This window comes from Alternaria dauci, chromosome 9 (assembly GCF_042100115.1).
Source record: "Alternaria dauci strain A2016 chromosome 9, whole genome shotgun sequence".
Classification (NCBI taxonomy): Eukaryota; Fungi; Ascomycota; class Dothideomycetes; order Pleosporales; family Pleosporaceae; genus Alternaria; species Alternaria dauci.
Genome location: NC_091280.1, coordinates 2,079,726 through 2,107,717, shown reverse-complemented (window position 1 = coordinate 2,107,717; position 27,992 = coordinate 2,079,726). Strand labels below are relative to the sequence as shown.

Sequence of the window (27,992 nt, the reverse complement as noted above, 5' to 3'; positions counted from 1 at the left end):
TGACATCCGCCAGGCACAATTGGTCCGACAAGTTTACCAGGTCCAAGGCTCGGCCACCCCACGCGGGACCTCCAGCAGGCTCAGGCGCGACAGATGCTCAGAGATAAGCCCTGGGTTGAGCTGAGGGCTGGCTGGCTGCAAACGGAAGACTGCCGTGTGCATCAGCTGCGGGCTATGGAGGTTAGCCTCCGACCTGGTCTTTCTATCTCGACATTGTCAGCTTTCTTTTCCTTCTTGTTTTTTTGTCAGTGTGTATCTACACCCTCTTCTCAGTCCTCTTCCGTCCCTCGATATCTAACGCCCTCTTCCTGCCCTGGATGCGCTTCAATCATCGTGTTCCTCTGCAACATGACCCTTCGTCGATCTCGCCTTTTAAACTCCAAGCGGCCTAACGGATAGCGACACTGGCGTCAGCGGCTTGACCGCACCACAACTCGGCAATGTCATTACCGTTCAATCAGGAATCATGGATCTGGTACACATGTGCTGTGTGTATGATCGGAGCAAGATTGTGAGTGCACTCTCTGCAAACATCTTTCTCTCACACACGGGAGGTGGTCTTGTTATCGAGAACAAGGCTGAGCCCGCGATGCGCTGGTGGGTGAGGCGGTGGCGTCCTGGGCGCGATGCTCTTGTTGATCGCTGCACCCTCTGCTCGCTCGCACCCCACGGCTAGCATCATGGAAACTACGCGTTCGATGTAGCAGATTAGACCATTTGCTAACGGAGTCGCCATGCAGAATTTCACGCAAGATGTTGTTTCGATCTATAAGAGGTCTCCAGTACGATGATTGGACGATGGGTCTCTTCGTCACCGGTGCTTACACAGTCATGATCGTACTTGCAAATCGGTGGCTGAAAGTCCAATCCAACCTCGAACCCGGCAATTTCGACTTCAGCGCCCTCACCGCGGATGAACTATCCAGACGAAGATACGGGAGCAAGCTCGTGGTTGTTGTAGAGCAGATGCACATCGCCGTGATCTGGGCGTGCAAAGCATGTCTTCTGATCATGTACCACCGCATAACACGGACAGCTCTCCGCAGCGAAAACATCGCCATCAAGATCCTCGCCGTTTACACAGCAATCGGATTCGTGGTCATAGAGGTCCTTTACTTTGCGGCTTGGTGCAGACCTTTCTCAGAGTACTATGCAGTGCCGACCAGTTCCTACCAGTGCAATGCCTTGGTCCATCACCGCATTACCAAGGCTATCTTTAACATATCCTCGGACCTGATCATGCTGTGCATTGCGTTACAAATGCTTATACGATCACTCCTGCCTATGAAGAGAAAGATAATTCTGTGCGGAATCTTCTCTCTGGGTCTTTTTGTAGTAGCTGCAAGCATCATGAACAGCTACTACTCTCTCAGCAATCCATACAAGCCAACCTGGATAGACTGGTATGTTCGAGAGACGTCAACCGCTATTCTTGTCGCCAATCTGCCATTTACCTGGACAATACTGCGAGAACTTTTCGAGCTCGGGAATTTCGACGAAGCAAATCCACCACCATGGTCTTATCACTCTCCACGCACAGCAGGGGGTCGCAAGACAGCACAGCTACTCCACCAACAGTCTGCAACAACGGGCGCACGCACCGGGACACGGCGCTCGCCAAACAATACCATTGGAAGCAAGAGCATGACGTTGACCCCGTCCAACATGACGCAGACCAAATCGCCAGCCTACAGCGACATGTCCGGATCCGCCGAGAAAGACCTTCTCGACGAAGCCATATCACCCCACGATTTTGCCCCAGCCGTCCTACGCACTGCAAACGATGGCATCGTCGACATTGATCTCGAAACAGGGCACGTGGAAGAAATAGACGCACGACCAGTATCTCCCAACCACACGGAGCAACGCAACAAGCTTGTTACTACTGCTGCTGCTGCTGCTGCTGCTGCATTAGTACCCCCCAGAATCACAGAAGATGGCACCGGCGGCTTCTACATCAACGACCATCCCATCCCCCCACCGTCACGCGTCCACCTCGTACTGTCCATGAACGGAACGCGAGACGGTAGTATAGCTAGTACGCATCGGCGGCCGAGCGCGACATCGAGTATGATTAGTGGGTACACGGGGAGTCGGCGGGGAAGTGCGTCGACGCAGGGTGCGGCGGCGGCGGCGGCAGGTGGAGGGAGAAGTGCGAGGGATCGGAGGGCGAGGACGAAGATGAATGAGTAAGAGGTAAGGATTTACTGGATGGATGATGTGACGAAGTGCGATTATACCCCTACTAGAAGCAAGTGTTTTGCTACTATATCTAGACTAGATTCCCTAATATAATGTAATATAATGTACTTCATCTTCATCTGTTTTTATGGGTGATATACTTGGGTATTCGCGATTAATCCTGGAGGTCAACTGTGAAAGCTCACGTTTATCGAGATTCCTACACAAACGACATACAACTGGCATCAAGGAAGGACAAGAGCAATACAATCGCTTTCACGTCTTTCAGCATGAGTAATTTAAAACCACCAAATAGACACTCTATTTTGAAATCCGATCTGGACCAGAACAATCACACACACACAGTCCATAAAACTACTCAAGTTTTTTGTAGTAAAAAGAACAGCCCTTCTCCCCATCCATCCAAACGCCAGCCCATGCACGTATGCCCGTAATGCAACGTTCAGGTACTTGATATACTGCTCCTCAGCAGTCTATAAAACATGACATGAAAAAGCAGAAAAGCCAGAGCAGAATCACCACATCCATATCCGTATCATTTTTCATAATCAACAGAAGGTTGTAGTATGTCTTCTAGCAACAGACGAGCCCCATCAGAACCACGTTTGCCCTCTCTCTCGCATGGGGTTTCGCAAGCAGCATGTGAGCGTAGCATAGCGGGACAGATGGCACGGTGTCCGAGGAAACGGAGACTCGATGAATATAGGTACTAGCTGTAGTCGAAGAGCACACTAATGCTCTCACCATGGTGGACACGCCGGATGGCCTGGGGATTGTCAGTATGTATTTCTAGATTTGTTCATTAAATTTGATCTTACCTCGGCAAAGACATTACCGACTTCGAGGACCTCCAGCTTGGGGCACCTGCTCTGGTGGTCCTCCTGAGGTACCGTGTTGGTCACAATGACCTTGTCGAGAGCACTCGCGTTGATGCGATCAATGGCATCTCCGCTCAAAATACCGTGTGTGATGAGGGCGATGACCTGTGTAGCACCCTCCTTCTTGAGGAGTTTTGCCGCGCGGGTAATGGTGTTGGACGTATCCGCCAAGTCATCAACCAGGATGGTTGTGCGGTCGCGGACGTCTCCAACCAACATCATGGTCGCGTTTTGCCGGTCGTTGATCTGTGTGGGACGGCGCTCTTTGTGAATGAGCGCAAAGGGCATGCCGAGAGCGTCGGCGATGGCGGTTGCGCGCTTTGCACCTCCAGCATCAGGGGAGACTACAACAGCTTGTTGGTAGTTGGAGATGTTGAACTGGATGTATTTGCGGAGGAGGTGACGGCCGTAGAGGTTGTCCACGGGAATATCGAAGAAGCCCTGGTACTGAGGGTCTAGTAGTTTGTCAGCGCATTGTGTTTTACCTGGACAGGATCTATCATACCGTGGAGATCCATGGTGATTACGTGGTCGGCACCAGCGCAAATCAACAGGTCCGCGATCAGGGTACCGGCTTGAGCAACCCATTGGCGGTATCCGACCTGAGGCTCGAAAGCGGGAGGCTTGGTGGTCGTGGGTGCGCGCGTGATGCCTGGGGTCGGGGCAGCCGTGCCGTTTGCGCTGTTTGCTTCCTTCGGGACGTCGAAGTAGGCAGACTTTTCGGACTTGTCCGACTTGCCCGAGTCGACCGTCTCGGAGCGCTTGATGCCGTTCTGCTTGACAGGGCTCGTAGCGTTCCCGTTGGCATGGCCGCCGTTGCGCTCGTCCATCTTCATCCTGCTGAGCTGGTGGTGCAGCGCGGCCGAGCCATTGGTGATGCCGGCGCTTTCAGCCTGGCCTGGGAAGGGCGTCTGCGGTCGCGAATCGAACGTGTATGTGCCGGTCCTCGAGCGCCCAGGGACCTTGGAAAGAGGCGCGCCCGTCTTGTTGTATGGAATGTCCGACTGTCGCGAGTAGGGGAAGAGTGGGAGGACGGCGGTGATGCGCTTCGCAGAGGCGGTACGGCAGGCGGAAATGGTAATGAGAAGTCTATCAGACGGTCAGGCACTTCACTCAACTACACCATGAGGATGGGCCTACTCCATCAAATGGTCGTTGACTGCGCGCAACACGAATATTAGCGGGGTTCTCTCGACATGTCAGATAGCGCGCGGGCGTCGTGTTCCGTCTCAAGTGCGCTGCAGTACCACTATGACTGGGATAATGCGCCAGAGGGCTTCGTACCTTTACCGCCGCCAGACTGAATGATGAAGACATCCTTTCCTCGCACACTCTCCTCGATCTCGACACGCGTCTCGCCGCCCTTGAACTTGTCAAGCAGCACCTTGGCCTTGGGTATGCCGAGGTGGTTGCAGATGGTCCTGTCGCCAAGTTAGCCCAGGCCGGAAGCGCATGCGACTGCGACGTACTCGGTGAGTTGGGGGTGAGAGCTTCCGCCCAGTACCACAATGTTCCTCATGACGACGGGTGGTGGAGGTTGTGGTGAAGTGGGGAGGTGGTCCGTTACTGCGCGGCGGGCTACTGAGTATAGCAAGAAGAAATTAGTGAAGGAGGGAGCCCTTCGCGGAGAAATGCCTCTTATCGATAGAGGAAAAAGATTTAGTGGGATTTAAAGTTTCCGCCCTGGTACTGGCTGGGTGGAGCAGTCGAGCGCTCAGGAATTGGGCAGCATGATGGAAGATGAATGGTTCTGTCGTCACGGCCCAGACAAGAGAAGGTTTTCGCTTCATTCGGCGGTTGCAACTTTTTCTGCCGAACCAGCCCATGTACGTCGCTTCTCCGCGCCTCTCACAGCCGCTGGAATGCTTGCAGAGCATGCAATGGCTGCAGTCTACATTGCATCCCACAGCACGCACACCGGATGCAATGACTCGGGTTCCACGCGAGCTATATTCGCCCTTTGTTGCCCACGGTAGCCGTTTTACTTGTAGTGGTTGGCGGTCAGTAATTGCGCCATCCTCAGTGGCCGCTTCCGTGGACCAAAGGAAGGGCCTGGTAGCGCCTGCCGAAGTCGCTCCCTCCCTCACGTGCCCACATGACGACCTAGGAAGGCGCTTTCAGATAACGGTACATGGTTCCCAAATCTCCAACTTGCATCCAGTGAGACACGGAATGTGCCCTGCAGCGGTCACCCAATGCGGTGCCTTGCGCCGTTTCCTTGTCTCCAGCTGCCACCAACCGTCCACTCTTTTCGCAACCCAGCGAACGTGCTGGAAATACGTCATCTCCGTCGAATCAGACCCCGAAGACACACGGTCAGACAAACACCAAGATAAATTATTGCTACACACGGCCGTCTAGGACCATTGTCTGACCGCCATTTACACATTCCCTTTCTTGTTCTCATTACAATACTCATACACCCTTACGTGCCAGCTTCTATAGCTTTATCGAGGTCTCCATGGCGTAATATGGCGATCACGCTTGGCTGCGACCTCGATACTGCCGATTAACCTCACATCGCTGATGCAATATCATCCTGATAATCCCGCTCAGCGTGTGACTGGTGAGGTCCGCCGCATACCTCTATGCGAGCGATTACCAGTCCCCTAGCGCCCGTAGCCAAAGCAAGCTATATCAGACCGCCGCGCCAAACATCTCCCTCGACCATGTGCATGCCCATACTGCACGCACACATCGAAAAAAAAGCCATCATAATCCAGTACCAGAAGCCATTTCACCTGATCCCCTCCTCCCATCTCCCCACCCCACTATCTTTTCTCCCCTCCCTACTCCCCCTGCTCCCCTCCTCCTCCGGCGTAAACAACTCCGCACTCAGCACCAGCACAGCAGGAACCACAGCCAGCGCATCAATCGTCCCACTCCTGCCCCTCTTATTCTGATGCCGTAGATTCATCATCGCATTGACTTCACGCGACTTTACAATGTCTCGTCGGATCCGCGGCCATTCCTCACTGTTCCTGTACGAAGAAGAAGAAAGAGTGGGAGATGCGGGTGAAGAGGTAGGATTGGAAACACAGGAAGAGGAGCGGTGTCGGAAAGGTGAGAGCGAAGAGAGGGTTCGCGAGCGTCCTCGTTGTTTCTCGGCGGCGGCCGTGGTTGATGTATGTGACGCGGTGGATGTAGATGGGCATGGTGATGCGGACGAGGTTGATGGCGGTGCTGAGATGTGGGGAAGGGGAATGTTTATTTCTGTGTAGAGGGGCCCTTCATATTGCAGGGAGAAGGGTTCAGATGGTGTCGCTGTGATTTCTGAAGCCGTGGGCATCGGTGCGTCGTGATCGTGTTGTGGCGTGGTGGGGGCGGAATATGTATCAAAGGTGGGAAAGGCCTCGTATGCATGCGATGTGGTGTCCATGGCTGCGATCTTGCTCGTTTCTCTTCTTTTTTTTTTAAAAAAAAATCAACGGGTTTGGCTGCAACGTATGAAGCGCGAGAGGTGAAGCAAACAGAGGTCAAATATCTGCGCGCCTGATGTGTTTAAAGTCTTGGAAGCGGTAATTTGAAAGGCGTTGCGGCTCGCACAGCCTCGTTCAGGCAACCCTTTGTTTTGGCACGTCGACGCCCAAACAACTCCCAGAACGATTGATGACCTCAGATTATTGAGCAAGTGACTTGTTCAAGATTGGTAGAAGGTTGCCTCTTTTGTCTTCGATTCCGATCGTAAGGTGAAAATGTTCTGTGGCGCGCAGAACAAAGTGCTATCAGCTGTTGTTGTTGTTGTTCTTTTCAAAGGATCCTCAACCACGGCGCGAACGCGTCCCCTTTGGGATACATGTACCCAGACAGGCGCTCCATTATCTGCACTTCAGCTGATCGTAATAAGCCTCATTTCCACACGCGTGCGCTCAGCCGCGGGGTCGCAGTGAGGAGCTTTCGCGAGCCGCTTAGCCGATTCACATGGGGCTGTGCAGAGTTCGCGTATGGAATACGCCGAAATGGCGGCTGAGAAGGGAATAAGCTCAGCGCAACAACAAGGTAGTGCCTAGAAAGCTAGGCGAGCTAGTATCACTACATCATACATCATCATCAAGAAAAGTCAATTTGTGTGATCAGAATATGTGATTCATTTGGTCATCGGTATCATCATCATTCACTATTTACAAAGTGCAATCATTCCAAGCTTACAAAAGCTTGAGAATGACCTTTCCGCCCTTGGCGCCCTTTCGGACGACAGGCTCGCGAACGCTCCTCTTCGCAGTGCCGTTGGCAAGCACGCGTTCGGGAATTCCTTCCCAAGAGGTAGCGTAATGGGCAACAGCGGCAGCAATACCGCGGGAGTGTAGCAGCCAAGCGTCCTGGTTAAGGTTGGTGACGTTGTCAGCAGCCTGGTGGTAGTTCTGGTCGAGGATCTCTCCTGCAACGCCACCCCAGATAGCCTGCTCCTCGACCGTCTTGACCTCATCGGCACCGGTGGTTGTACCTCCAGCGGGGATGTTGGCGTCAAGGAAAGGACCGTAGTCGGAACGGCCGTTGAATTCGGTCGCGTTGCTAGGGATGTTGAGATCCTCAAAGTATCCCTCGAAGAAGGCCTCGATATCGGCACTTCCAGCTGGGCCGCTCAGACCGTAAGCACTGCCGTCACCGTCGTAGATCTGGTGAACGTAGTTGGGAGACGCAATCATGTCGAAGTTGAGGTAAGCGCGAATGTCAAGAGCTGCCTCGGGAGACAAGCTTTCAACGAAGAAGGTAGAGCCGAGAAGACCAGACTCCTCGCCAGACCAGAAACCGAAGCTAACAGCGTTGTTGACGTTGTACTTGGCAAGGGACTTGGCGACGTTCAGGATAGCAACAGTTCCGGAGCCGTCGTCGTTGATACCAGGACCAGCGCCAACGGAGTCGGTGTGAGCACCGAGCCAGAGCTGGTTGTTCTTGTCACCACACTTGCTGGTGGCCAGAACATTGTTGGTGGTGATGACTTCGACAACGGTCAAAACATCCAATGTACCGGTAACGGTAGCACCGCCAGCGATCTGGGCAACGAGAGCCTGACCCTCCTCCAAAGAGAGAGTCACACTTGCAACGTAGTCACCCTCAGGGCGGGGAGGGGGGCCAAGAGTGGCGCTGATTGTGCCTGGAACGTTGTTGTAGATGATAGCACCTAGGGCTCCAGCGCTTCCAGCAAGAGCGGACTTCAATCCGAATTCACAGCTACCACGCGAGATGAGCGCAATGGCACCAGATACCTCGGCAGGGAAATCAGACGCCTCGCAACCGAGGTTGTTGACGGGGACGATGGGCGCGGTAACGAGACCTGGTGTCGAGGCAGAGTACTCAAGGATGGTGGAGTTGATCGGACGTCCGTCGATGGTGAATGCGTTGAGAGTGCCGTTCAACATGACGTAGTTGGAGAAGGGCTGGAGGGTAACATCGTAGTACGAAGTAGACTCGAGCTCCTTCTTCAACCATTTGACAGTATCGTTGTGAGCCTGTCCTCCCATGATCCTGTTACGGGCTGGGTAGCTGTAGGCAAAGTCCTCAAGCTGCTGAGCACCACTCATCAATTTCTTGATGGTGATGTCCTTCTCAAGAGCATCCTAAAAATTCATCAGCACATGTCCAACGCAACCATGGAGAGCTGAAGCTGCATACAGTGGTAACCAAGGGCTTCTTGGGGCATGGCTTGGAGTTGTGGCCATCCTGGCGCGCCCTGAGCTCGGTAGGGATGGCCGAGGCGCCAACGGCGAGGGCTGCAAGACCGAGAGTAACCTTCATATTGACAAAGCTGTTCTATCTCTGGCGATCGAGATGGTAGAAGCAAGCTGCGGCTGTGTCTTCCAGCTGGAGTGCGGATTGCAGAATTTATACATGTCTGCTGCTCTGATCGACCGGTCGTGCGTGTGTAACCAGGCACAGATCCCATAGACCTGTTTCCTAACCCGATAGTGCAGCTATCGCGTGCAATTCTGCAGCAATCGCGTACACTCGCAGTCGTTGCCCCGTACGCCAAGCGATCCAATATCAGCCATCTCTTATCATTCGCCAACGGCGTCTCCACAGTTCATGCTTGATCCAGCAGCTGGTAAAGACAAGCTGCGCCAATGCCTGCTTCATTCTGGTAGAAGGTCTGGGCAGCGCCTGGGCGTACTTGATAGTGGCGCCCAGATGCGAGACTACTGCGGCTCGATTGGAGAGTCTGCTGATGTGGGTAGACGTCGGGGGAGGCAAGCTTCTTCCCGCCAAGAAGGCCGGATGGGTGCTCTTTAGGAAGGTGGCCATGCCCGGCTGTAGGAGCGCGCAAACGCCACTCTCTGGCCCCCTAGAAGCGATTGTGTATCGTGGAACATCCAAAGGCTCTCATCGGCTTCGTCTTGTCGCCTCTTCCTTCAGGAACTCCATGTCGTGCGATCGGGGCAGGTCATGTGTTGTAGAAGCGCATGTCTTTGTCGATGGCCGAAAGCACGGCACACGGCCGCCGAGGTCCCTGGAAAAAAGCGGCTTCAGCTGGTGGCGCACGGAGCAGCTGGTTCCTCATGACACAAGAGCACCTCATCGCTCTTCCACCCAAACAAACTCAAGAGGAAAAAACCACATCACGAAGACGCTTCGAAGACAATTGACAGGAATGAAGATAATGTCCGGCAGCGGGGAGTAAGCGGCATATATATCTCAGAGCACCATGTTGTCCTCTTGGCGGCACCATGGCGGCTTGGGAAGGTACCCAAGACCTTATGGTTGTTGCACATGGCATTGACAATCTTGGAAGTGATAAACAGCAGCAACGGGAGAGGAGAAGGTAGAATGCTAAAAATCTCTTGAATCAAACTACTGACGCTTCGATCGGAGTACTTGACATTAGGGCTGTAGGCTACAATGCAGTTTTACCTATAAAGCATGCTGCACCTACAGGCACAAGGGTAGAAAGCTTGGGGGAAAGATGGACATACTAGAGCGTGCCCTGGCGTACAATTGTTGATTGAGAATGGAAATTTAGACCCAGGAACAAATGTCTGAGAAGGACATCAGAAGATGAACTCAGCCAGACTACTTCTTCCGCGCATAGAAAGTCAGATTCTCTCCCCGCTGGTTGACGACATGAGAGAAGTCATTCCATCATCTTCACTCTTAGCCACGCCGCATTCATACTCTCCAGTATCCTACCAACTCTCGAACCCATTTTTCCGACCCAACAACCTTGGAAGTGTTCCTTCGTTATGCCATGGATAGCTGGACACCTTAATACATTGATAGCAGTGGAGTCTATCGGAAAAATGACGTCGGCTGCAATGACCAATATGAGCACGCAATTGGCTAGGTATAGACCGATCAACTGGGTAGACGCGCGATAGGGAGATATTGATAGACTCTGATACGACGGTTATGTGGGTGCAGGATACCTGACTCCAGAGGAAAATATTGCATCTTCAGTGCAGTACGCGGGATCACGAACATCAACTAGGAAATGAGAGGGCCTAGAAGCTGCGGAGGAAGGAATGGCATACCGCTCGCACAGGCATTTTGAGATGGTGCATGCGAACATGTGCTACGAGTTTGCTTGCCCTGATCTTCCTTGCCCGATCGGGCCTAATGCTAGTCACATAACGTTATCGAAGCTCGTGGTGAAAGCGTCAAGCTGCTTACATATAATGTCCCAAACTCTACTCTTCAGGATACAGGTTTCACTCTTTCCTGGACTCATCATCTAAAACCATAGATACCCTTCAGGGGAAAGAGTTGACGATCCTTTGTTTGCATATGCGAAAAGTGAGGGTTATTATGAAGGTAAGAGACTAATCTCATCGGATGTGCCTCACAAATTGAGAGCAAACAAAGAAGGTTCGATTGCGGCGTGAATTCCTTTGGACTTTGAATACGTAAAACGCTCTTCTCATCAACGAATCTCCACGGACCTTCACTTAAACTGATCTTCCGTAACACCCTTGCCCATAGCCGCCGTCGAACTCACACCTCCCGACACCATCTTCAAAAGATTGTCGACGTAGTTTGCTCCACTCCATTTCTGATGCGTAAGCACGTCGACCTTGTTCTCTGCTTCTGGTTCCTGAATGATCTCGCCATACGCCCGCATGCCCTGCTTAGCGTACGCCTTGGAGAATGTGTCGGCCATAAGAGCGCTTTGATGCAGACCAGCGAGCGTGATGAACTGCCAGCAGTAACCCAGCTTGGCCAGGCGCTGGATGTAGGTTTCCTGCTCGTCACGTGGCATGGCGGCTTTCCAGTTGAAAGAGGGGGAGAGGTTGTACGCCAGTCTATTAATGGTGTTAGCATGTACGATGGAAACAGGAGGGGAGGAACATACTTCTGCTCAGGCCATACGGCATGGACACCGTCAGCGAACTGTTTCGCTTGCGCAAAATCAGGCAGCTTCGACTCCATCCAAATCATATCGCAGTAGGGCGCATATGCAATAGCGCGGTTGATAGCGCATTCGCAACCACCTTGGTATCTGTAGTAACCCTCTCTGGTCCTTGCAGCGTCCCAGTTGAAGTACACATCAACGCCAGTCAGACCTGCGGCGATAGCGCGTGCCTCTGAGTTGCTCTTGCCCTTGCTCTTCTCCATAAACTCCTTGATCATGCTTTGCTTGTCTACATGTACACCAGCATTTATCGTGTCAATCACTGCCTCGTGGTACAGCTTCATGTTGGCTTCCTTGGTCCATGCATCTTCGATTGCCTGGAGCTCCGCGCCAGTCTTGCCAGCCTGTTCTGCGGCATACATAAGCTCACCCAGCGGCTGAAGGGCGGGGTTTGTGCAGCCTAGGATGTAATGGTGGTCGCGAGGGTCGATGGTTGACGTGATCAGGGTAGCGGCTTCTGAGTCGGTTCTGGCAACGGCAAGTAGGTCGGTTCCTATGTAACAATGTGAGCTGCGTTCGCAATCAATGTTTGGTATGTGTAATCTTACCCATAATGTCTGCCTGTGCCCTTATAGCGACGAGACGGTTGATGTGCTCGCTAATAGGTACCAAGACCTTTCCAGCCATGTGGCCACACTTCTTCGTTCCTGGTGCTTGATCCTCAATATGTATACCAGCCGCGCCCTTCTCGATGAAAAGCTTGGTGAGCTTCATGATAGCCGTGAGGCCTCCGTGTCCGGTGTCTGCATCCGCGATGATCGGTCGTAGATAATCAACGTTTGCGACTTTCGCGCGGTCGGCTTTTGCAGTCGTCAGGCGCTCTTCACGTTGCTTTCGGTCGTGGAACAGCTGTGCCATGAAGAGATGGCCGACTTTGTTCGGTACAGTTGTCTAGGCCTGTCAGCTTTCTCCCTCTCATCGGTATTCAAGAACTGGACTCACGTAGGGGTAATCTGCTAGATCAGGGCCTGGCTCGTCGGTTGATGAAGCTGTTGACGAAGCTTGCCATCCAGACACGTAGACAGTGTCCAAATACTTCGCCATCTGTGTGACCATGACGGGATCGAGACATCCGTATGTAAAGCTGACATCGTTGTTCTGTATACCGTTAGATCGCAGTCCTGCATCGTAGAAGACTAACGTACCTTGAAGCGGCCTTCAACGATTTCCCAAAGCTTCTTCGACTGGTGATTACTGGGGTAGGTAATCTTGAGATTGCCTCTCTTTGACACGATTTCCTCTGCCGTGAATGGTCTTCTAGTGAACCTCCATCTTGAGTCTGTCCACCATTGCTTGACCTCTTGAACCTCCTTCTGGAACTGCGCGTCCTCAGCGTCAATGTTCGCCATCGCGATCAGACTTTGAGTTGTTGGTAATAATGTACGAAACTTGTGTCAACTAGGTACAAAAAGGCTGGACTCCTCTGGTCCGGCTGGTAGGTATAAAGATGTGAGTAAGAAACAAGAGGCAAACCTTTCTTTTGATGAATGACTGGTAATGACACCACAAACTCTAGCCTCGGTTTACCGTGCCAGAAACCTGGGAAGCCAAGCTTATAAGTGTAGCATCAGCGTCTCCCGCCATCGAGGTTAGCACAACCCCAGCTCTCCAGACCTCTTAGCCCAAGAGCTCGGAGACAACCGGCTGAGCGCACCATTGGCCCGACAGTAGCATCCGAGGAAGCTGGCAAGAAGATCTAGCGTGGCAGTCATGCTGGAGCGTTGTTTGAGTTGCCCTCGGCCCAAGGGGAATTGGCGTTCTGAAAGTATGACTGGCGTAGATCGGGTGGGGATGGGGCCAGCGGAACCGTGACGGGGATGACGTTTGCCAATTGCTTGGTGAGAATGCCATCTCGTTACAGACACAGCTGCATCTTCATCATTAATCCCTCTCGTAAACCCATCTCGATAATCTAGAGACACGTTACACAATGGCACGCGACCGCCTGCAGCTTCACATGCTGATGTTCCTACCTTGCTCTCGTCTCTTGTGCATGTGAAGACGCATGCTAAAACCTGGGGTCGCGTGTCGCTAGCGTCGCACGAGGTTAACCTCGGTTGATCATATCCGGAAAAGGCCAGAACCGCTGTTGATCTACGCTTTCACGGGCTAACATATTCGCCGTTTTGATGACTTTCGCTCGGAAACACGTGAGAATTGTAATCGTTGCGTCTGAAATAGTTCGGATAAGCTTCGCTCGGCGGCGAAGACGATCCCGGTACATGGCTGTGACGGCGTCGCATACCAATGATCATTACCACTCTTACGGGTGATATACCAGTGCTCTGACGGTAACAATAATATTTGAGAGGAGATGTACGAGCTGGATGCCTAGCTGTAGCCCTTCAGCGACTCATACGCGTGGCATGAACATACCGACAGGGCGCCCTTTACCAACAACCACCAATTCAATTGGTCTACTCCAAGTGCACCAGAGTATGCAGACCAGTCCCTTCCCATTACCATATTTTCCAAGCATTTGGCTGAAAACAAGCCCGCCGATGATCCACTCCAGCTCCTCACCTGTTGTGTAGCAGCATAGCACAGCACAACCCTGATCGCCAAATCCACCAAGCCGACTATTTCCGGAAATCCGAAACAAAACCGGTGTGCTAGAAATAGCTTCGTAACTGTCCTTCGGTACTCACAAGCGTCCTGTTGCCCAAAGAACCCCCTGACATACCTATCCAACTCGGAGAATGGTCTGGCGCGGATGTCATCGACGTTCACTGCGGAGCTTTGCGGCGTTACTGCATATGCAGGGTCAGCTGGCGGAGACCTCAACTTCTTCAACAACAACCACCTCAGCTCGTCAAGGTAACTCCCCCGGATTGATAGCGCATCCTTCTCTTCGAGACGTATTGATGAGCGCTCTGAAAGCAACAGGGGTAGAAGCTGCGGACGACACATCCACAAAGTCCTATTTCGTTCATCGGTGAAGACACATTCACGATCGATGGCCTCGGAAGTGTACGTGTAGTGGACCAGCCTGGAATAGAATGCTGGTGTAAGCACCCGGATCTCCATATTCTTCCTGGGCCGGGTTTGACCTGGTACATGTGTCGAGCAAACCATCTCAGTGGGAACGTCAGGTATCGAGGCTTTGAACGTGATGTCAAAGTCTACTTCTGCTTCCTCTACGAGCCGATGCAGGTAGTCTCTGAACACTTTGTAAAGTGTGCTTAGGATGTCAGCCGCGTTCGTTCATGGATGTCATCGTACTTACATCTCAGCGGATGTGGGTAGCCGGCCAACGCTCGACGTCAAGACCTCTGGTCGGAACCATACATGCAGTTTTCTCTTGAAGAAGAGCTTGAAAGCTTCCCTAATAATGCGCGGGAATGTGACAAAGCCAACCCACCACCAGCTGAGAATGAACCGCATAGTTCCGAAGAGGCCCAGCTGGTCAGGATCGATAGCCTTTCCGGTGGAGTAAAGGCGTGCTACAAGCTTCCCGTGGTCCTTGGAAGATTTGAGTGTGATCGTGTTATCGATCATAGGTTTCTCCCAATCCACGGACGGAAAAGGGTTTTGTGCCTTGAGCGCATATGAACCTTTTCTAGAGTTGAACGGTGAAACATGGAAGTCCTTCATCCAGACATCAGTAAACTTAGATTTCGTTTCCATGGGTAACTGCGATCCCTGGACTTCCGACCCACACGTGTGCTCAGAATCTGACGTGCGTGGCGGGCTGGAAGGGCTCGATCCGTCAAGCAGATACATGCGCCTTTCGCCGAACGTGTTGTTGACTTCGAGTAGCATCTTCTTGAGCTCATGCTCGTGGTCGTAGATGTACCAGAACGAGACCGGATTGAATGAGTAGCCGAAGAAACGCGGTGCCGTCACCAGGTAGGCATATTCCCATTCGGAGTCTTCGACATGTTGAGCCCTCAAGTACGTCCTCAACTTCCCGTAGAAACCGGAAGCGCCATCGCCTCGCTCCAAATAGTCCTCTGCTCTGACGCGTAGCCACCAGCTACCCAAAGTTTGGTCTTTCCCACCCGGAGACTCTATCCCACTGTTCTTCATTCCGCTCGGAACGATGGGAAATCCACATTGGAGGTACGAGTATGCGAAGCCATGGCGCTTGGGGAAGATACGAGCATGCGTCGTCTTGCAAGGGAAGATCTTCGGCTTTGGTGTCTCTATTTGAGAACTCGACCGGTTGGTATCGAGCTGGGTCGCAGTTACGTTCTTGTTACTGACAGACATTCGCCATAGGAAGAATGCGGGTATGATAAGCGGTAATGCGACACTGGAGACGGCATATATGACAGGCGTCCTTTCAGCACTATGGCTCCAACCTCTCCAAATATTCCAACTCTTCAATGCTGTCGCAGTCAAGTCCTCTCTTGCCAGCCAAGCGTACAGAATTCCAGACATGGCGCAGTCCGTTGTGAGCTGGCGATCTTCATGACTCCGTCTAGCAGCATACCCTCCGATCCAGATCGCGAGCAGAGGCCACGCCCGCCACCCATCGGCAACAGCACATGGTAGTAAGAAAGCCAAAGGTGCGCATTCAACGAGGGAAGCACCCAGGCCGCGACGGCCAGTTTCAATCCGCATCAATGAATGTCTCTGTTAGTATTTTCGTGGCATTGAGAAGGTTACGAAGGAATAATGTGGTGCGATAAATGTCAGATCGAAGGTGGTTTGACGCTATACCATTCTGATGAAATGTATATGCAGGGCCGAACGATACCCGCCGCGACTATTTCCCCACATGGCTAGTACCAACACGAGAGCCGCACCTTCCGGGATGCCAACTATGTAAACGCGTTGTGACCACTGTCGCTATTGTTTGTTTGAACGCCGACTTGCAAAGCTCCGGCGTGGAAAGGAGACGAGCCGAACCACTGAGGGAAGTGGGTCATGGTGCGTCATCAGAGTTAAGTGGGTCAGCCAGAACACCAACATGTGCCAACCACCAGCACTCTGCTTTCGTCCAATTGATTTTCGCATGTTTCAAGGAGCGCCAAAACAACACCAGCGATCCTGCCAAATCACCCTTTCGAGAGGTTGCCCGCGACACCAGGAGACATAGGATTCATCTCGAGCGCGACGCCACGCGGGCCGTGGACTACGCTAGGACTGTTCGAACAAGGACCGGATCTTAAACCGGCGCCATGATTTGGAATATCATTTGACACACAAAAGCAATGAGCATGTGAAGAGGAAGGCGGAAATCTCTCCGAGAGCGCAAAGCTTTGCAAGGTTATCGACACGAGAATCTATTGTGACTATGTCGCCCACCAAAGTACAACATCAATAGCCGGCGCGGAAGAAAGCCCGGTAGCAATCAACTACACGCAAAACGCCCTTTATGTGGCAGCGTCGTCAACCACCCGGATTTTCTTCACGAACACAACTTCCGACCCCTCTACTCTCGCGCACGTTGTACATATCAGACGCCAAGTCGAGTGAAGGTCGATGGCAGGCCGTGTGGTAAAGACATTACAGAAGAAACACACCCAACCAGCACAATTAGGGTCATCTCTATTCGTAATTTGAACATCAAACGAGGTGTCAGGCTGCAGAGCGGCAGTCCAAGAAACATGCGTCGCAGGTGGACAATCTGGATGTCCACAATGACGTAGAATACCTGGGATGCGGGTGAAACCAGGGGTGATGTAATGAGAGCCAAGTGGACAGATCCAACCGCATTGTTTGGGGTCTTTTGTATAGACACCTTTTACAGCGTTACGTACATCTGATAATGCACGATCTATAAGCCCGCTGGGCAACGCGAGAATTTCTTGCTCTGGACATGGTTTAGTATGAGCTGCTCTCCTTCAGCGAGAGAAGGAAATAGAGTAACTTACTAATGGATAGGATAGTCATGTTGTTGGTCGTAGATTTGGTAAAGAACGAGATGGAAGGGAAGTTATGCCAGATAGTATCAAACCACTCTAAATATATGCATGTATACAGAGAACCCGAAACATCATGATCACACTATAGATCTCTTTCAAATAAGTGCAAACATATGTCCGAAACATTCCTAACATGATCTCCATCCTTCCACCTGCCTGTAGTCAAATCTTGCCAGCAAATCCGTAGCCCATTCACATTGAGAGTACTTATAGTGCTTCCTGACCATGCGCTGAGAGCAATACTCCAACTAGCAAAACGGAAACAATGGCAAGCCACATAGACATCATCAAAAGTATGTATATGGTCCGATAGCACCGGCTACTTTCGTACTAACTATACGAAAGAAGAAGGAATCCTAGCGCTCCCGAGCCTATCTGATCAACAAGCTCAGCATCTCGCCGCTGAGCAATCTGCGTCAACAGTCCAAGACGTGAGTCACTCTTCCCATAATCAAACATCACTTCCTATGAAGATGTAACAGAGCACTGACACCTCACAGTCCGCCACTCCCCTCCGCGACTGGGTCTGCCACTGCACCCACTCCAACACCCCCGATACACTAGCCTCTCCCAACGGCCCATGCCAAACATGCACCACACCTGCCTATGACGCAGAATGCGCTGACGTGATCGTCACACCACGCGACAACCCCGAATGTTTAGGCCTCGCTTGCTGGGACTGCAATTATTTCTGGGAGTGGCCGGACTGCAAGGATGGTGAGTCTGTACAGAACGGCGTGCTGTCGTGTAATGTGTGTGGACATCTAGAAGAGTACAAAGTTGTGTTTGTCAAAGACAGGTTCGAGGAGATGAAGATGCTGGAGCTAGAGGCGGAGCAGAAGAAGGAACAGCTGCGACTGTTCGACGAGTTAAGGAGAACGAGAGCGGAGAACAAGAGTTGGATGATTGTGGAGTAGTTACTGTAGTCGATAGGAGATTGGCTAAGCCAAAGAAGAAGGTTGAGAATGAAGAAATTGGTCGCGGTAGTGACAATAGATTCACTTAAGCACGCTCTTCAAGGGAAAAATTAGGCACTCTACTAGGTAACTATAGAGAATAATTAATCTTCTCTTATATAGCAGTACTCTACCTAGGTGACTATAGGGGTGGTGTTCGATTTTTCCATTGTACAGCGTGAAAGCCAACTGGATGAGAGTCAGGCCATGGGAAGTACCGGATAACCAACTAGCAAATGGGAGGTTTCCGCAGTATGTGCCCAGGACACCAGGTGAACCGACCAGATAGATGGCAGGTTCAATATCAAATCGTTTGTTAATTAATGAGGATAACTTCCCATCTTGATGCTCAGTAAGCGAATGAAATTTGTTTACATCTGCCGCGGTATGCGGCGCGATACACTAAGCCTCGCATGTTGCAACCCAAATCGGGCAAATGGTCGTCGGGAGCATGCTTCTATCGGTGTTATGAGTTTGAGTGATAGAAACTCACATAAAGGTCTGTTGCGAGCCCGCAATAGTTCCAATCTACTTGGGCACATCAATCTTGCACCATACCTACAGCAGCCCCAGACGCAGTGATGAGATACTGCCTTCCAGTATTGTGCAGTTTACGCAACGCCCCGAATCCGACACGAAACTCGAACAACGCGCAGCTCTAGGAGTATGGATGATGTTTGGGAAGGCCAGAGGTGGGAGTGTGTTGATGTATTGGGATAGACCAAGATCGAACGCCTCACGGGCCTGTCAGAAGTGTTTAGAGAGCGGGATCCATCCGAAACGACCTGCGAGGATCAAATATATTGCTGGAACATAGCGAAAGGCTGCGCATGATCGATGCGACACCAACGTGGCCTGTTGAAAACCCCCAGCCTGTTCAAGTGCGATGATGTCCATGTTTGCGTAGACGCTATAGAAAGAGGAGGGATGGTCCGGATATGGGTAAACGTCGGTCATACATGTCACAGCATCCTGTGTCGGTGTCGATATGCAAGATCCATCGCAGTGTCATTCATTAAGAAGCGCGCAAAAGAATCTGGTGAAGACGAAGCAGGAAGAAGCACCGAGAGCTGGACGGAGCAACTATTGTATGTGACTGAAGAGAGGAATGCGCAAGACTATGAGTGTACCAGAAGCTGGTCTGTCAAAGAGCGCCATGCATCCGGTGAAGAGTGAGTGCATTACAAAGCAGGGGCGGAGATAGTGGTTAGGGGGCACTGAATCAGGCAGCCCACCGTCGTATGCGTGTATCGAGCTTCTTGCGCAGAATAAGCCATGAAGCCGCCGAGGCGTAAGACAAGGTATCAAGGATATTGTGGCCGCGACCTACTTCCCGGGTGAAGGCGAAGACCATACTGCTCACGACCTATTCATGCGTCCGTACAACCGTCAGCAACGATACTGGCGAGTTGAGGAAGGATATGTTTCAGACGATCCTATGTGTCGTATGCACTCTCATTAGAGGCAAACGCCCAGTTGTCTAATCGAGATGCAGATATCATTTGGAAGCATCATATTTTAGACTCGTGGCGTCGATCAGAAGGCTCTAGCTTCAGTGGCACTGTTGTCGGCTCCGAAAAATATCGGTCACTGAAGGAAGATGATAGCCTTGGTATTGTTGGTCTCGGAGAATTTGTTGGCCTGGACAGCTGTACAATGAGCTCGAACGGGAGTGGCAACGAATCACCAATTTTCCTCCTATGAAATAGTCGTTGAGGAGCAACTCTGTATTCCATCAACGAGCTCACCCCTTCGCGTTCGCTACCCGAAGTGGCACAGGTATTCAGTCCAGCGGCAGGTTGTGGCATCATTCGCGGAATTTGTTGATTGCCGTGATGCCGGGCGTATGCAAGGTGTAACCCAACTGCATGTCGGCTAACAAAGCACCATGTGTCAGAATACTGTCAACCCCTGTTTCGAAGGTGAGGTTACACCCGAGCCGTCCAGCCGGCAGATCTGACATAAGCGGCCGTTTTGTAGAGTCGAGCAGCTATAGCGGGCAACATGCGTACACGATGTTCGTATTTACTTGGCGCTGTGTGTTGTGGCTGCTTGACCATGTCTCCCGATGGAGACAGTGAAAGAACGGAGCATCATTCCGAGAAACCTTGGAAAGCTGCTCCGCAAGAATTGATTGGCTTTTTACTGGGGCGAGCGATGTTGGGTTCGCTCTTCATATTCGTCATGTCGGTGACCATGTTAGATGCTGGACGTATACTTGTGGTGTGGTGTGTCATATTGTGCTGGTGGTGGGTGCAGGGAGGTGATCTCGAATGCTGATCGTATTGAACTCTACTCAAGGCGCTCCACGGGTATCTGGAATTTACGCATAGTCGCGGTCGTGTTGTTGACTACGAGGAAGTCGGATCTATGAGTACGTTGTCACATGCTACCTGTGGTCATTGGCGTCGTTCGTTATTTATTTGGTTGCGTTGGGACCCGAGCTGCCTGGAGTTGCATCATCCACCTTCGGCGGGTTGGTATCGATCTGAATGGTGACCTAGTCATCTCTGTTAGTACGCGTAGGCACTGCGGCACATGCTCAAGAAACGCAATGCTCAAGTCATACTTGGCTGTCTAGAGAGGTGTGGTCTAAACGTACCGGCCCATCATTAACCAAAGCGACGTCCATCATAGCTGCGAAGACGCCGTCTTTGACCTTGTCGGGCTCATACAGCGCTCCGACCTTCTTGTAGAAGGCTCGATACAGTGTCTCGGCTTTTTCGCCGCTTGCGGATTGGTGGAAGGAAGGTTTGTTTCCTTTATTCATCGAGGCCAACAGGGTGAATTGGGAGACTGTAGCTTCTTAGCATGCCCTTTTCCGTAGCATCACCACTGCAACCCAGGACAGTTTCGGCATTCCAACATACCACACAAAACTTCGCCATGGATGTCGGCCACGCCGCATTTCCACTTGACGGATCAGTCCCAAATCAAAAGAGGCAGGTCTGACAGCATACACGGCCTGGCGGGTCTTTGGATTCATCGTCCCAGAGCTTGGCCTTTAGTATCTTGCTAGCCATGGCCTCGACATCTTTCTCAGTGTCGTCCTTGGAAATGGCAGCAAGGACGAGCAATCCCTTGCCGATGGAGGAGACCAGTTGGCCGTCGACTGTGACGGATGCCGACTTGACCCTTTGCAGCACCGCTAGAGACTGTTAGTCTGGTCGTGGTTACGAGTGCATTGTGGCGGGGTCGGTACTCCTCATAATGGCGGGGTAGCGACAGAGCTGCGTGAGGAGGAAGGAGCGCCACTCAAAGCGTAATAGCCTCAGAGGGGTGTGTCGATACGCGTAACGACGTCACGCATGGGAATTGCAACATGCGATAGCTGTGAGACGAGGCTGAGGGGACGTGGAACGCGTAGGTGAAACAGCGACGCGTGGGGCGATTGGTGGCTAGTGGCCGCAACTCTTGGCAATTGCGCTAGGCCAGCCCTGTGGCTTCGCGTTACCTATGCGATGCCTCACCCTCCGCACTGAGACGACGACAAACAATCCTGCACTCTTGCCGTCGGACGCCGTTAATTGCGCGATTCGACAGTCACACGGCGGGTTGCACTCGTGCCCACACAAACATTGCTATAACCCTCGCTAAAGCCCTCACGACGAGGCTCCGCCCCGACCATGGCCGCACGGAAACTCCAGCAGGAGATTGACAAATGCTTCAAGAAAGTCGCCGAAGGCGTTGCGACGTTCGAAAACATATACGAGAAGATTATGCAAACGGGCAACCCCTCGCAGAAGGAGAAGCTCGAGGACCAGCTGAAGAAGGAGATCAAGAAGCTACAGCGGTCGCGGGACCAGATCAAGACATGGGCCGCCATGTCCGAGATCAAGGACAAGAAGCCGCTGCTCGACCACCGGAAGCTCATCGAAACAGTAGGCTGCCCGCCGTGGCCAGGCATGATGGGATGCTGACATGAGACAGCAAATGGAGCGCTTCAAGGCCGTCGAAAAGGAGATGAAGACGAAGGCATACTCCAAGGAGGGGCTGCAATTGGCGTCCAAGATCGACCCCAAGGACAAGGAGAAGATGGAGATGGTCGAGTTCCTGCAGCAAATGAACGAGGAGCTGGAGCGGCAAATAGAGACAATCGAGGCTGAAATCGAGACGCTGCATGCCAATGTCAAGAAGACGAAGAAGGGCGACAACTCCAAGGCGGAGCGGATAGCGGAGCTGGAAGAGTCGGTCGAGCGAAATAAGTGGCATCAGTCCAAGCTGGACCTGCTGCATCGAGCGCTCGAGAACGGCAATGTGGAGACGGAGCAGGTCAAAGGAATCGAGGACGGCATCAAATACTACGTCGAAAGCAATCAGGACCCCGATTTTGCAGACGACGACACAATGTACGACGACTTCAACCTGCAAGAAGAGGAGGCCATCTTCGGCTTGGGCGAAGGCTTGGACCAGGTCTCATCACACGAATCGCAGTCGGTCGCAGATGATACCAACGAGTCGGACATACGACCGCCACCACCAAAGCCAAAAGCGACAGAGGCTGTACAACAAGCAGCAAGACGGCCCTCGACACAGATGAAGTCGCCACTGCCAGCACTAGCAACGCTGCATACGCCTTTGCCCGGTGCCTCAAATACCACGGCCAATGCCATGAAGCCCGCGCCCATACCTACACGGACGTCGGGCGAGCCCTTGAAGTACGCCTCGGCCGCCGCCGCTGCAGCTGCGAGTGACAAAAATGGAGTGGGCATTGCTCCTCTGCCACCACCACCGGGAGCTGCTGTGGCGCAGTCGGGCCTTGCTCCGGGCGGCGCACGCGCAAGTGCCACGAGTTCTCCAGCCATTACACATTCCCAACCAGCCCCACGCGCACAGCCAGCCGAATCCGCACAAGCATCGCCAGCTCCTGCGGCAAGTATACCCGCTACGCCCGCTGTCGAGAAGGAGACGCTTTCGCGTGCTGCTTCGTCGGAGGATGCTTCAAAGTCCAGCAGGAGAACGCCAGCTCCTGAACCTGTGGAAGAACAAGAAGAGTCCTCGGCTGCTACTCCGCCATTAACAAACGGCGAATCACATGCTGAAGACGACGAGGAAGAGTCAGTATACCACCTTCCTTCAAGCTTACAGGATCTCCTGGATTCCTTCGAAGCGACCAAGAATGACATATCCGCCTCTGCAACAAAGCCCCCAGATGAGCGCATGCTAGCAGCATCCATGGCTACCGCGCCGGACTCTGCCGACACTGAGGCGCCCCGCCACTACCGCCCTCAGAATCCCTATCCGTTTACGCCCGCGCACTACCCGCAAGAGCCGTTACCAATCTTCGATGATCCTCGCCTCTACTCCCGTATCGAGACTGACGCTCTCTTTTATGCCTTCTACTACCGCCAAGGTACATATCAACAGTACCTGGCGGCGAAAGCGCTCAAGTCGCAGAGCTGGAGATTCCACAAGCAGTATCAAACATGGTTCCAACGACACGAAGAACCAAAAGCGATAACAGAAGACTACGAGCAGGGGACGTACAGATTCTTCGACTACGAATCCACATGGTAAGCACACAATTCCGTCCACCAGCCTCACGCAGGGCTGTCGTATGACAGAGTCGCGCCACACGGTGCTATTTCTGCACGTCATACAGAGCTAACGTTATTCCAGGATGAACCGAAGGAAAGCAGATTTCCGATTTGCCTACAAGTTCTTGGAAGATGAACTATGAGCCGTAGATTACTTCCTTCCTACTGACCCGTATGCTCGGCTGGGTAGTCGCGTTCTGTATCAAGTATTAGGTAGTTTTGGAATGGGTCCCGTCTCGGGCGATACTTTTGCTCTTCGGATCCGAAACGATCTCTCACCCGGTCTCCGCTATATACTGACCTCCATCCACAAGCATCAGACCGACATTGGGTAGAACCATCTACGGTGAGACATGATGCATGGATCAAATGGAACTTATTGAGGCTCACCTGCCAAGCGCGGCCCCAGCCCGCTACAGTTTGGCCAGCCAGGGGTGTCTTAGCGGTCTGAGCGCCGGGCGTAATCTGACATGATGTGGCTAACAGCTGCGGAATGTGCTCAATTGGTCGGCATTGGGTTACGCTGGATTCCGCCCCCAATCCCGTGGAGACTACAGGGCTGCAGGGGGAGGCTGGTCGCTCTCCACTGGCCGCCTTAGCGAAAATCCTTCCGTAACGTTCAAGCTTCCTTTACGCCCCGTTACGCCCGACAGCACTAATTTGTGCATGGATTTGAGTTGAGCGGTTACAGCGTCAATCATTTTACGGCATTCAGGAGCCGGCCAAAGACCACCAGGTTGCGGGTTAATTGACCCACTTACAACAAGCAGCAGGAATGAACGAAGAGAGGACGCAAATGGGCGTTTGATGACAGCTAACAAACCCCGAGACGAGCGGTCAAGCCATGTTCCAACTCAATCGTGATAGAAGCTTCGTCAAGATGGCGCTTGATCCTCCAGTTCTGCTGTCATCTCAAGTGTATTCAGCGGTCATATACCAAGTCGTGATCAAGGGCCAACCAGAGAAGGGTAGAGCATTTCGAAACATCCAGGCCGATCCCCAGGCTCCAGCCCATATCATGCAGCTAGGCAGGGGGGTGCATCCTACATCGTGGAACCAAAGTACGGGAGCAAGACACGCATGCACCAACAGTCACACAGCGGCCCATCCACCTACCCGCTTATGTGTTAATCGGTCTACTATGCCCATCATGGATCCCGGTACACAAAGATCAGAATACCAACCTGTATGCATCGGACTATTCTAGCTCTCTGCCTTGCCAAGCATTGATAACGACAAATGAAAGAGTTGCTACAGTTCAATTAAAGTTGGATCGGGGTCTAGGGTAGTCGCCCTGCATCGCCATAAGACGCCGGGAACGACACAGGTCTACCATTGTCTTCCGCTGTGCTTCCTGCTTCTTCACTTGGATCACTATTTCACCGCCACGATTTGTCCTCAACATACCGCAAGATTAGGCCTTTTGATTCAGCTCCTACTTCATTTTCCGGTGTCGGCACGGGCACTAGTCATTGTCAGCCCTATACCGATAGTCGTGTGGGGTACCACCGCACCGGCATCGACTTCGCCTCGCCATCCTACAAATCCACCTCAGCAATCTTGGAGTTCTATATTCAAACATTTTGCCTCTGGCGTAGCGTCACTTGCACAAAGGAGATCAATCTTACGAAAGATACGATCGCCACGCACCATCGGCAGATCCGCCCTCTGATTTGACTTCTCGCCTTATCACATTTCTACTTTTGTTCGTCATCACCATGTTGGTACACTACAGTTCGCATGGAGATGCCTTTGGGCGCCCTGAGGGCTCATTTCCTCCGAAGTACCTGTGAGTCTATGCCGTTCTGTCTATAGCATAAGCCACGGGGTGGCAGTGATCGGTCTCCGTCCGTTCAAGAGGGGGGGAACAGTTATCAGATTATCTTGATATAAGACTCGTGAACATTCCACGATAGCAGAAGCATCATCAACAACATCTGACCAAGGCTTCATAGATCTCTCGAGCAAGTCCAACTACGTCCTCGAAGACACTCTTCCGTAACTAGCACGAGGAAATCATCCAGATCACAAAAGTTACGCATCATCACTTCGCCCGTGGCGCCCGCCTATCGCCCTTCTAGTACTACCATCCGTACCAAGAAAACAAAGTCAATACGCCCAAAACAGGAACAGCCGCCTTCACCCGCCATGTCCGGATACAGCGTAAGTGTTACTGCATTATTGACATCAATCTTCGGTCTTGACTTTCAAAACAGTATTCCTCTTCTGATCAAGGTAGCTACAGCTATCAAGCCTCATATCCCCCTTCAGGAGTGCCTCAATACACCCAATCTCAGATCAACGCCTATTACGCACAATATCAACAATATCCACCTCAGCCATACCAGATCATCCCGGACTATTACACGCAACCCGTAGCTGTTACACATACTGCTGGATACCAACAACCATTAACTAGTGGGTACGATGTTGGAAGTTGGCAAAGTCACGGCGACGATCTCGGGATGAGCACATCACAAGCTCCAACCAGGTAAGCATTACCCTGTTCAAATCACACACCACCATGCTAATACCGACGCAGAAGCAGTAGCCGTACAAAGTAAACATCCTCTCTCCACTTCTGCATTGATCAACTAATCACTCCCTGCCCCACAGAACATGGATGTGCGATATCCCCGGCTGCTCCTCCTCAGCAAACTTCACCCGTCTCGCAGACCTCCAGCGCCACCAATCTACCGTCCACGGCGTTGGCACTCCAGAATATCCGTGCAACGTGGCCCGATGTAACCGCGTCGGTGACAAAGGTTTCACGCGAAGAGACCACTTAGTCGAGCACCTACGCAATTTCCATCACATTGACATTCCCAAGCGGAGGCCAGGGGAGAGAAGCGCGTTTCCGTTTGGGTGGCCAGAAGGCACGGGAGGTTCTCACCAGTGAGTTTATCCTTGGAAGAACGGGAAGGGGGAGACGGGGTGGAGGGACGACGAGGAAAAGGAGGGCTGATTGGGTGTGTGTAGGGATGACGGGGTTAGTACCGGAGTTACGGGAGGGGGCGAGGGGGCGAGGGGGCAGGCTGGGGGTAGTAGTCAGCGTGTACGGGTGCCTGATGAGGTTGGAAGCGGAGTCATACGAGCGTCGCCACGACGGTCAACAATAGCAGCGATGTCAACAAGAAACCGTTATGCCGGTACAACACGAGGCAGGGTCGCCAAAGCACCATCAAGAAGAGGAGGAAGAGCTGCTGGACGCAGCAGGGGTGGCGGTTCAAGTGCAGGCATCAGTCGTTTCAGCACATCATCATTGTCGGCGTTGTCGTTGCCGACATCAGCATCTACATCGTCGTCATGGTGGAATGTTCAGCAAGAGCAAGGATTGCACGCTTCATCGATACAATTACAACATGGCCCGCCACCACACACACAACGACACCCACTCGACCTCACCGATGCGGAGCTCGCTACACAGGACATGTTGCTTGGACTTGAAACAGGCACCGGAGACTTATTTGGTGCACTGGCCCCTGATCCGGAGACTTATCCTGAGCGGTGAAGGTAGCATTGGCCCAAGGAAGCACAGGGTTTCGCTTAAAGTGGTTGCGGTTCGCATGACTTACCTTTTCTCTTCGTTCATCACATTGTTTTGTGATATCTTTGATTCTTTTGCATGGCATCGCGTGGTCAAGGGGGGGTATACATCATGATCGGGCTAGCATGGCTGGCCTTGAGGGCGTTTTGGGAGTTCTTCTTCGTCTTTTACTTAGACTTTGTCCATTCGCTTTACCATAGCACAATATCGAAACTTGTTCATGTATACGCTGTGGTTGCACAATCGGACCGTGGTGCGCAAAGTACATTCTATACGAACAGACCAGATGCGTTTAGGCAGGCACTCCGCTCGCTACTTCCGTCACGCATCAGATGCCTGAACAATACTAGTTTGGTGGAGCCTGCCTGTTCAAATCGTGAGGTCTCAGCAACGTTTATAGGATCAGTAGCACGGTTGGTTCTGGCGATCACACTCGCGTAATTCGGGCAGATTAGATCCGGATCATATTTACTCACTATGGTGTTATGTGCCGAGTAGAGATGTGTTGGGAACTGTGCCGCATGAGCCTCGCTTCCCAGTCCTCCCCGCAACAAGATAATGCGACATTATTGACATGTGGGCTTTATCAAGCTGATCGTTGCACCTGGCAAGGCGCTCGTACTCAAACAGGGGAGATTGCATAAATGACGTGCAATTT

The 27,992-nt window shown here is 52.3% G+C and overlaps 9 protein-coding genes across 9 annotated transcripts; 4 read left to right on the top strand and 5 right to left on the bottom strand.

Moving 5' to 3' along the window:
- Positions 1 to 440: 440 nt before the first annotated feature.
- Positions 441 to 2,189, top strand: ACET3X_009384 (uncharacterized protein; the record flags this gene model as incomplete). Its single annotated transcript, XM_069455573.1, has 3 exons — positions 441 to 511; positions 741 to 2,038; positions 2,119 to 2,189. The coding sequence occupies 3 exons, from the start codon at positions 441 to 443 to the stop codon at positions 2,187 to 2,189; spliced, it is 1,440 nt and encodes a 479-aa protein (XP_069303461.1).
- A 722-nt stretch (positions 2,190 to 2,911) lies between these two features.
- Positions 2,912 to 4,599, bottom strand: ACET3X_009383 (uncharacterized protein; the record flags this gene model as incomplete). The annotated part of the gene is made up of 6 exons (XM_069455572.1): positions 2,912 to 2,968; positions 3,021 to 3,535; positions 3,586 to 4,169; positions 4,221 to 4,239; positions 4,365 to 4,501; positions 4,550 to 4,599. 6 exons carry the CDS (start codon positions 4,597 to 4,599, stop codon positions 2,912 to 2,914), a joined length of 1,362 nt encoding a protein of 453 aa, XP_069303460.1.
- A 2,626-nt stretch (positions 4,600 to 7,225) lies between these two features.
- ACET3X_009382 (uncharacterized protein) lies at positions 7,226 to 8,816 on the bottom strand (the record flags this gene model as incomplete). The annotated part of the gene is made up of 2 exons (XM_069455571.1): positions 7,226 to 8,638; positions 8,694 to 8,816. The coding sequence occupies 2 exons, from the start codon at positions 8,814 to 8,816 to the stop codon at positions 7,226 to 7,228; spliced, it is 1,536 nt and encodes a 511-aa protein (XP_069303459.1).
- A 2,137-nt stretch (positions 8,817 to 10,953) lies between these two features.
- Positions 10,954 to 12,770, bottom strand: ACET3X_009381 (uncharacterized protein; the record flags this gene model as incomplete). The annotated part of the gene is made up of 5 exons (XM_069455570.1): positions 10,954 to 11,311; positions 11,362 to 11,914; positions 11,970 to 12,312; positions 12,364 to 12,519; positions 12,567 to 12,770. 5 exons carry the CDS (start codon positions 12,768 to 12,770, stop codon positions 10,954 to 10,956), a joined length of 1,614 nt encoding a protein of 537 aa, XP_069303458.1.
- Positions 12,771 to 13,940: 1,170 nt separating this feature from the next.
- On the bottom strand, positions 13,941 to 15,633 carry ACET3X_009380 (uncharacterized protein; the record flags this gene model as incomplete). Its single annotated transcript, XM_069455569.1, has 3 exons — positions 13,941 to 13,944; positions 14,105 to 14,602; positions 14,648 to 15,633. The coding sequence occupies 3 exons, from the start codon at positions 15,631 to 15,633 to the stop codon at positions 13,941 to 13,943; spliced, it is 1,488 nt and encodes a 495-aa protein (XP_069303457.1).
- Positions 15,634 to 17,559: 1,926 nt separating this feature from the next.
- ACET3X_009379 (uncharacterized protein) lies at positions 17,560 to 18,211 on the top strand (the record flags this gene model as incomplete). The annotated part of the gene is made up of 3 exons (XM_069455566.1): positions 17,560 to 17,587; positions 17,640 to 17,725; positions 17,795 to 18,211. 3 exons carry the CDS (start codon positions 17,560 to 17,562, stop codon positions 18,209 to 18,211), a joined length of 531 nt encoding a protein of 176 aa, XP_069303456.1.
- A 2,458-nt stretch (positions 18,212 to 20,669) lies between these two features.
- ACET3X_009378 (uncharacterized protein) lies at positions 20,670 to 21,459 on the bottom strand (the record flags this gene model as incomplete). Its single annotated transcript, XM_069455565.1, has 5 exons — positions 20,670 to 20,750; positions 20,853 to 21,046; positions 21,121 to 21,163; positions 21,211 to 21,398; positions 21,453 to 21,459. The coding sequence occupies 5 exons, from the start codon at positions 21,457 to 21,459 to the stop codon at positions 20,670 to 20,672; spliced, it is 513 nt and encodes a 170-aa protein (XP_069303455.1).
- A 417-nt stretch (positions 21,460 to 21,876) lies between these two features.
- On the top strand, positions 21,877 to 23,930 carry ACET3X_009377 (uncharacterized protein; the record flags this gene model as incomplete). The annotated part of the gene is made up of 3 exons (XM_069455564.1): positions 21,877 to 22,131; positions 22,181 to 23,763; positions 23,870 to 23,930. The coding sequence occupies 3 exons, from the start codon at positions 21,877 to 21,879 to the stop codon at positions 23,928 to 23,930; spliced, it is 1,899 nt and encodes a 632-aa protein (XP_069303454.1).
- A 1,575-nt stretch (positions 23,931 to 25,505) lies between these two features.
- ACET3X_009376 (uncharacterized protein) lies at positions 25,506 to 26,686 on the top strand (the record flags this gene model as incomplete). The annotated part of the gene is made up of 4 exons (XM_069455563.1): positions 25,506 to 25,576; positions 25,743 to 25,950; positions 26,004 to 26,278; positions 26,404 to 26,686. 4 exons carry the CDS (start codon positions 25,506 to 25,508, stop codon positions 26,684 to 26,686), a joined length of 837 nt encoding a protein of 278 aa, XP_069303453.1.
- Positions 26,687 to 27,992: the final 1,306 nt, after the last annotated feature.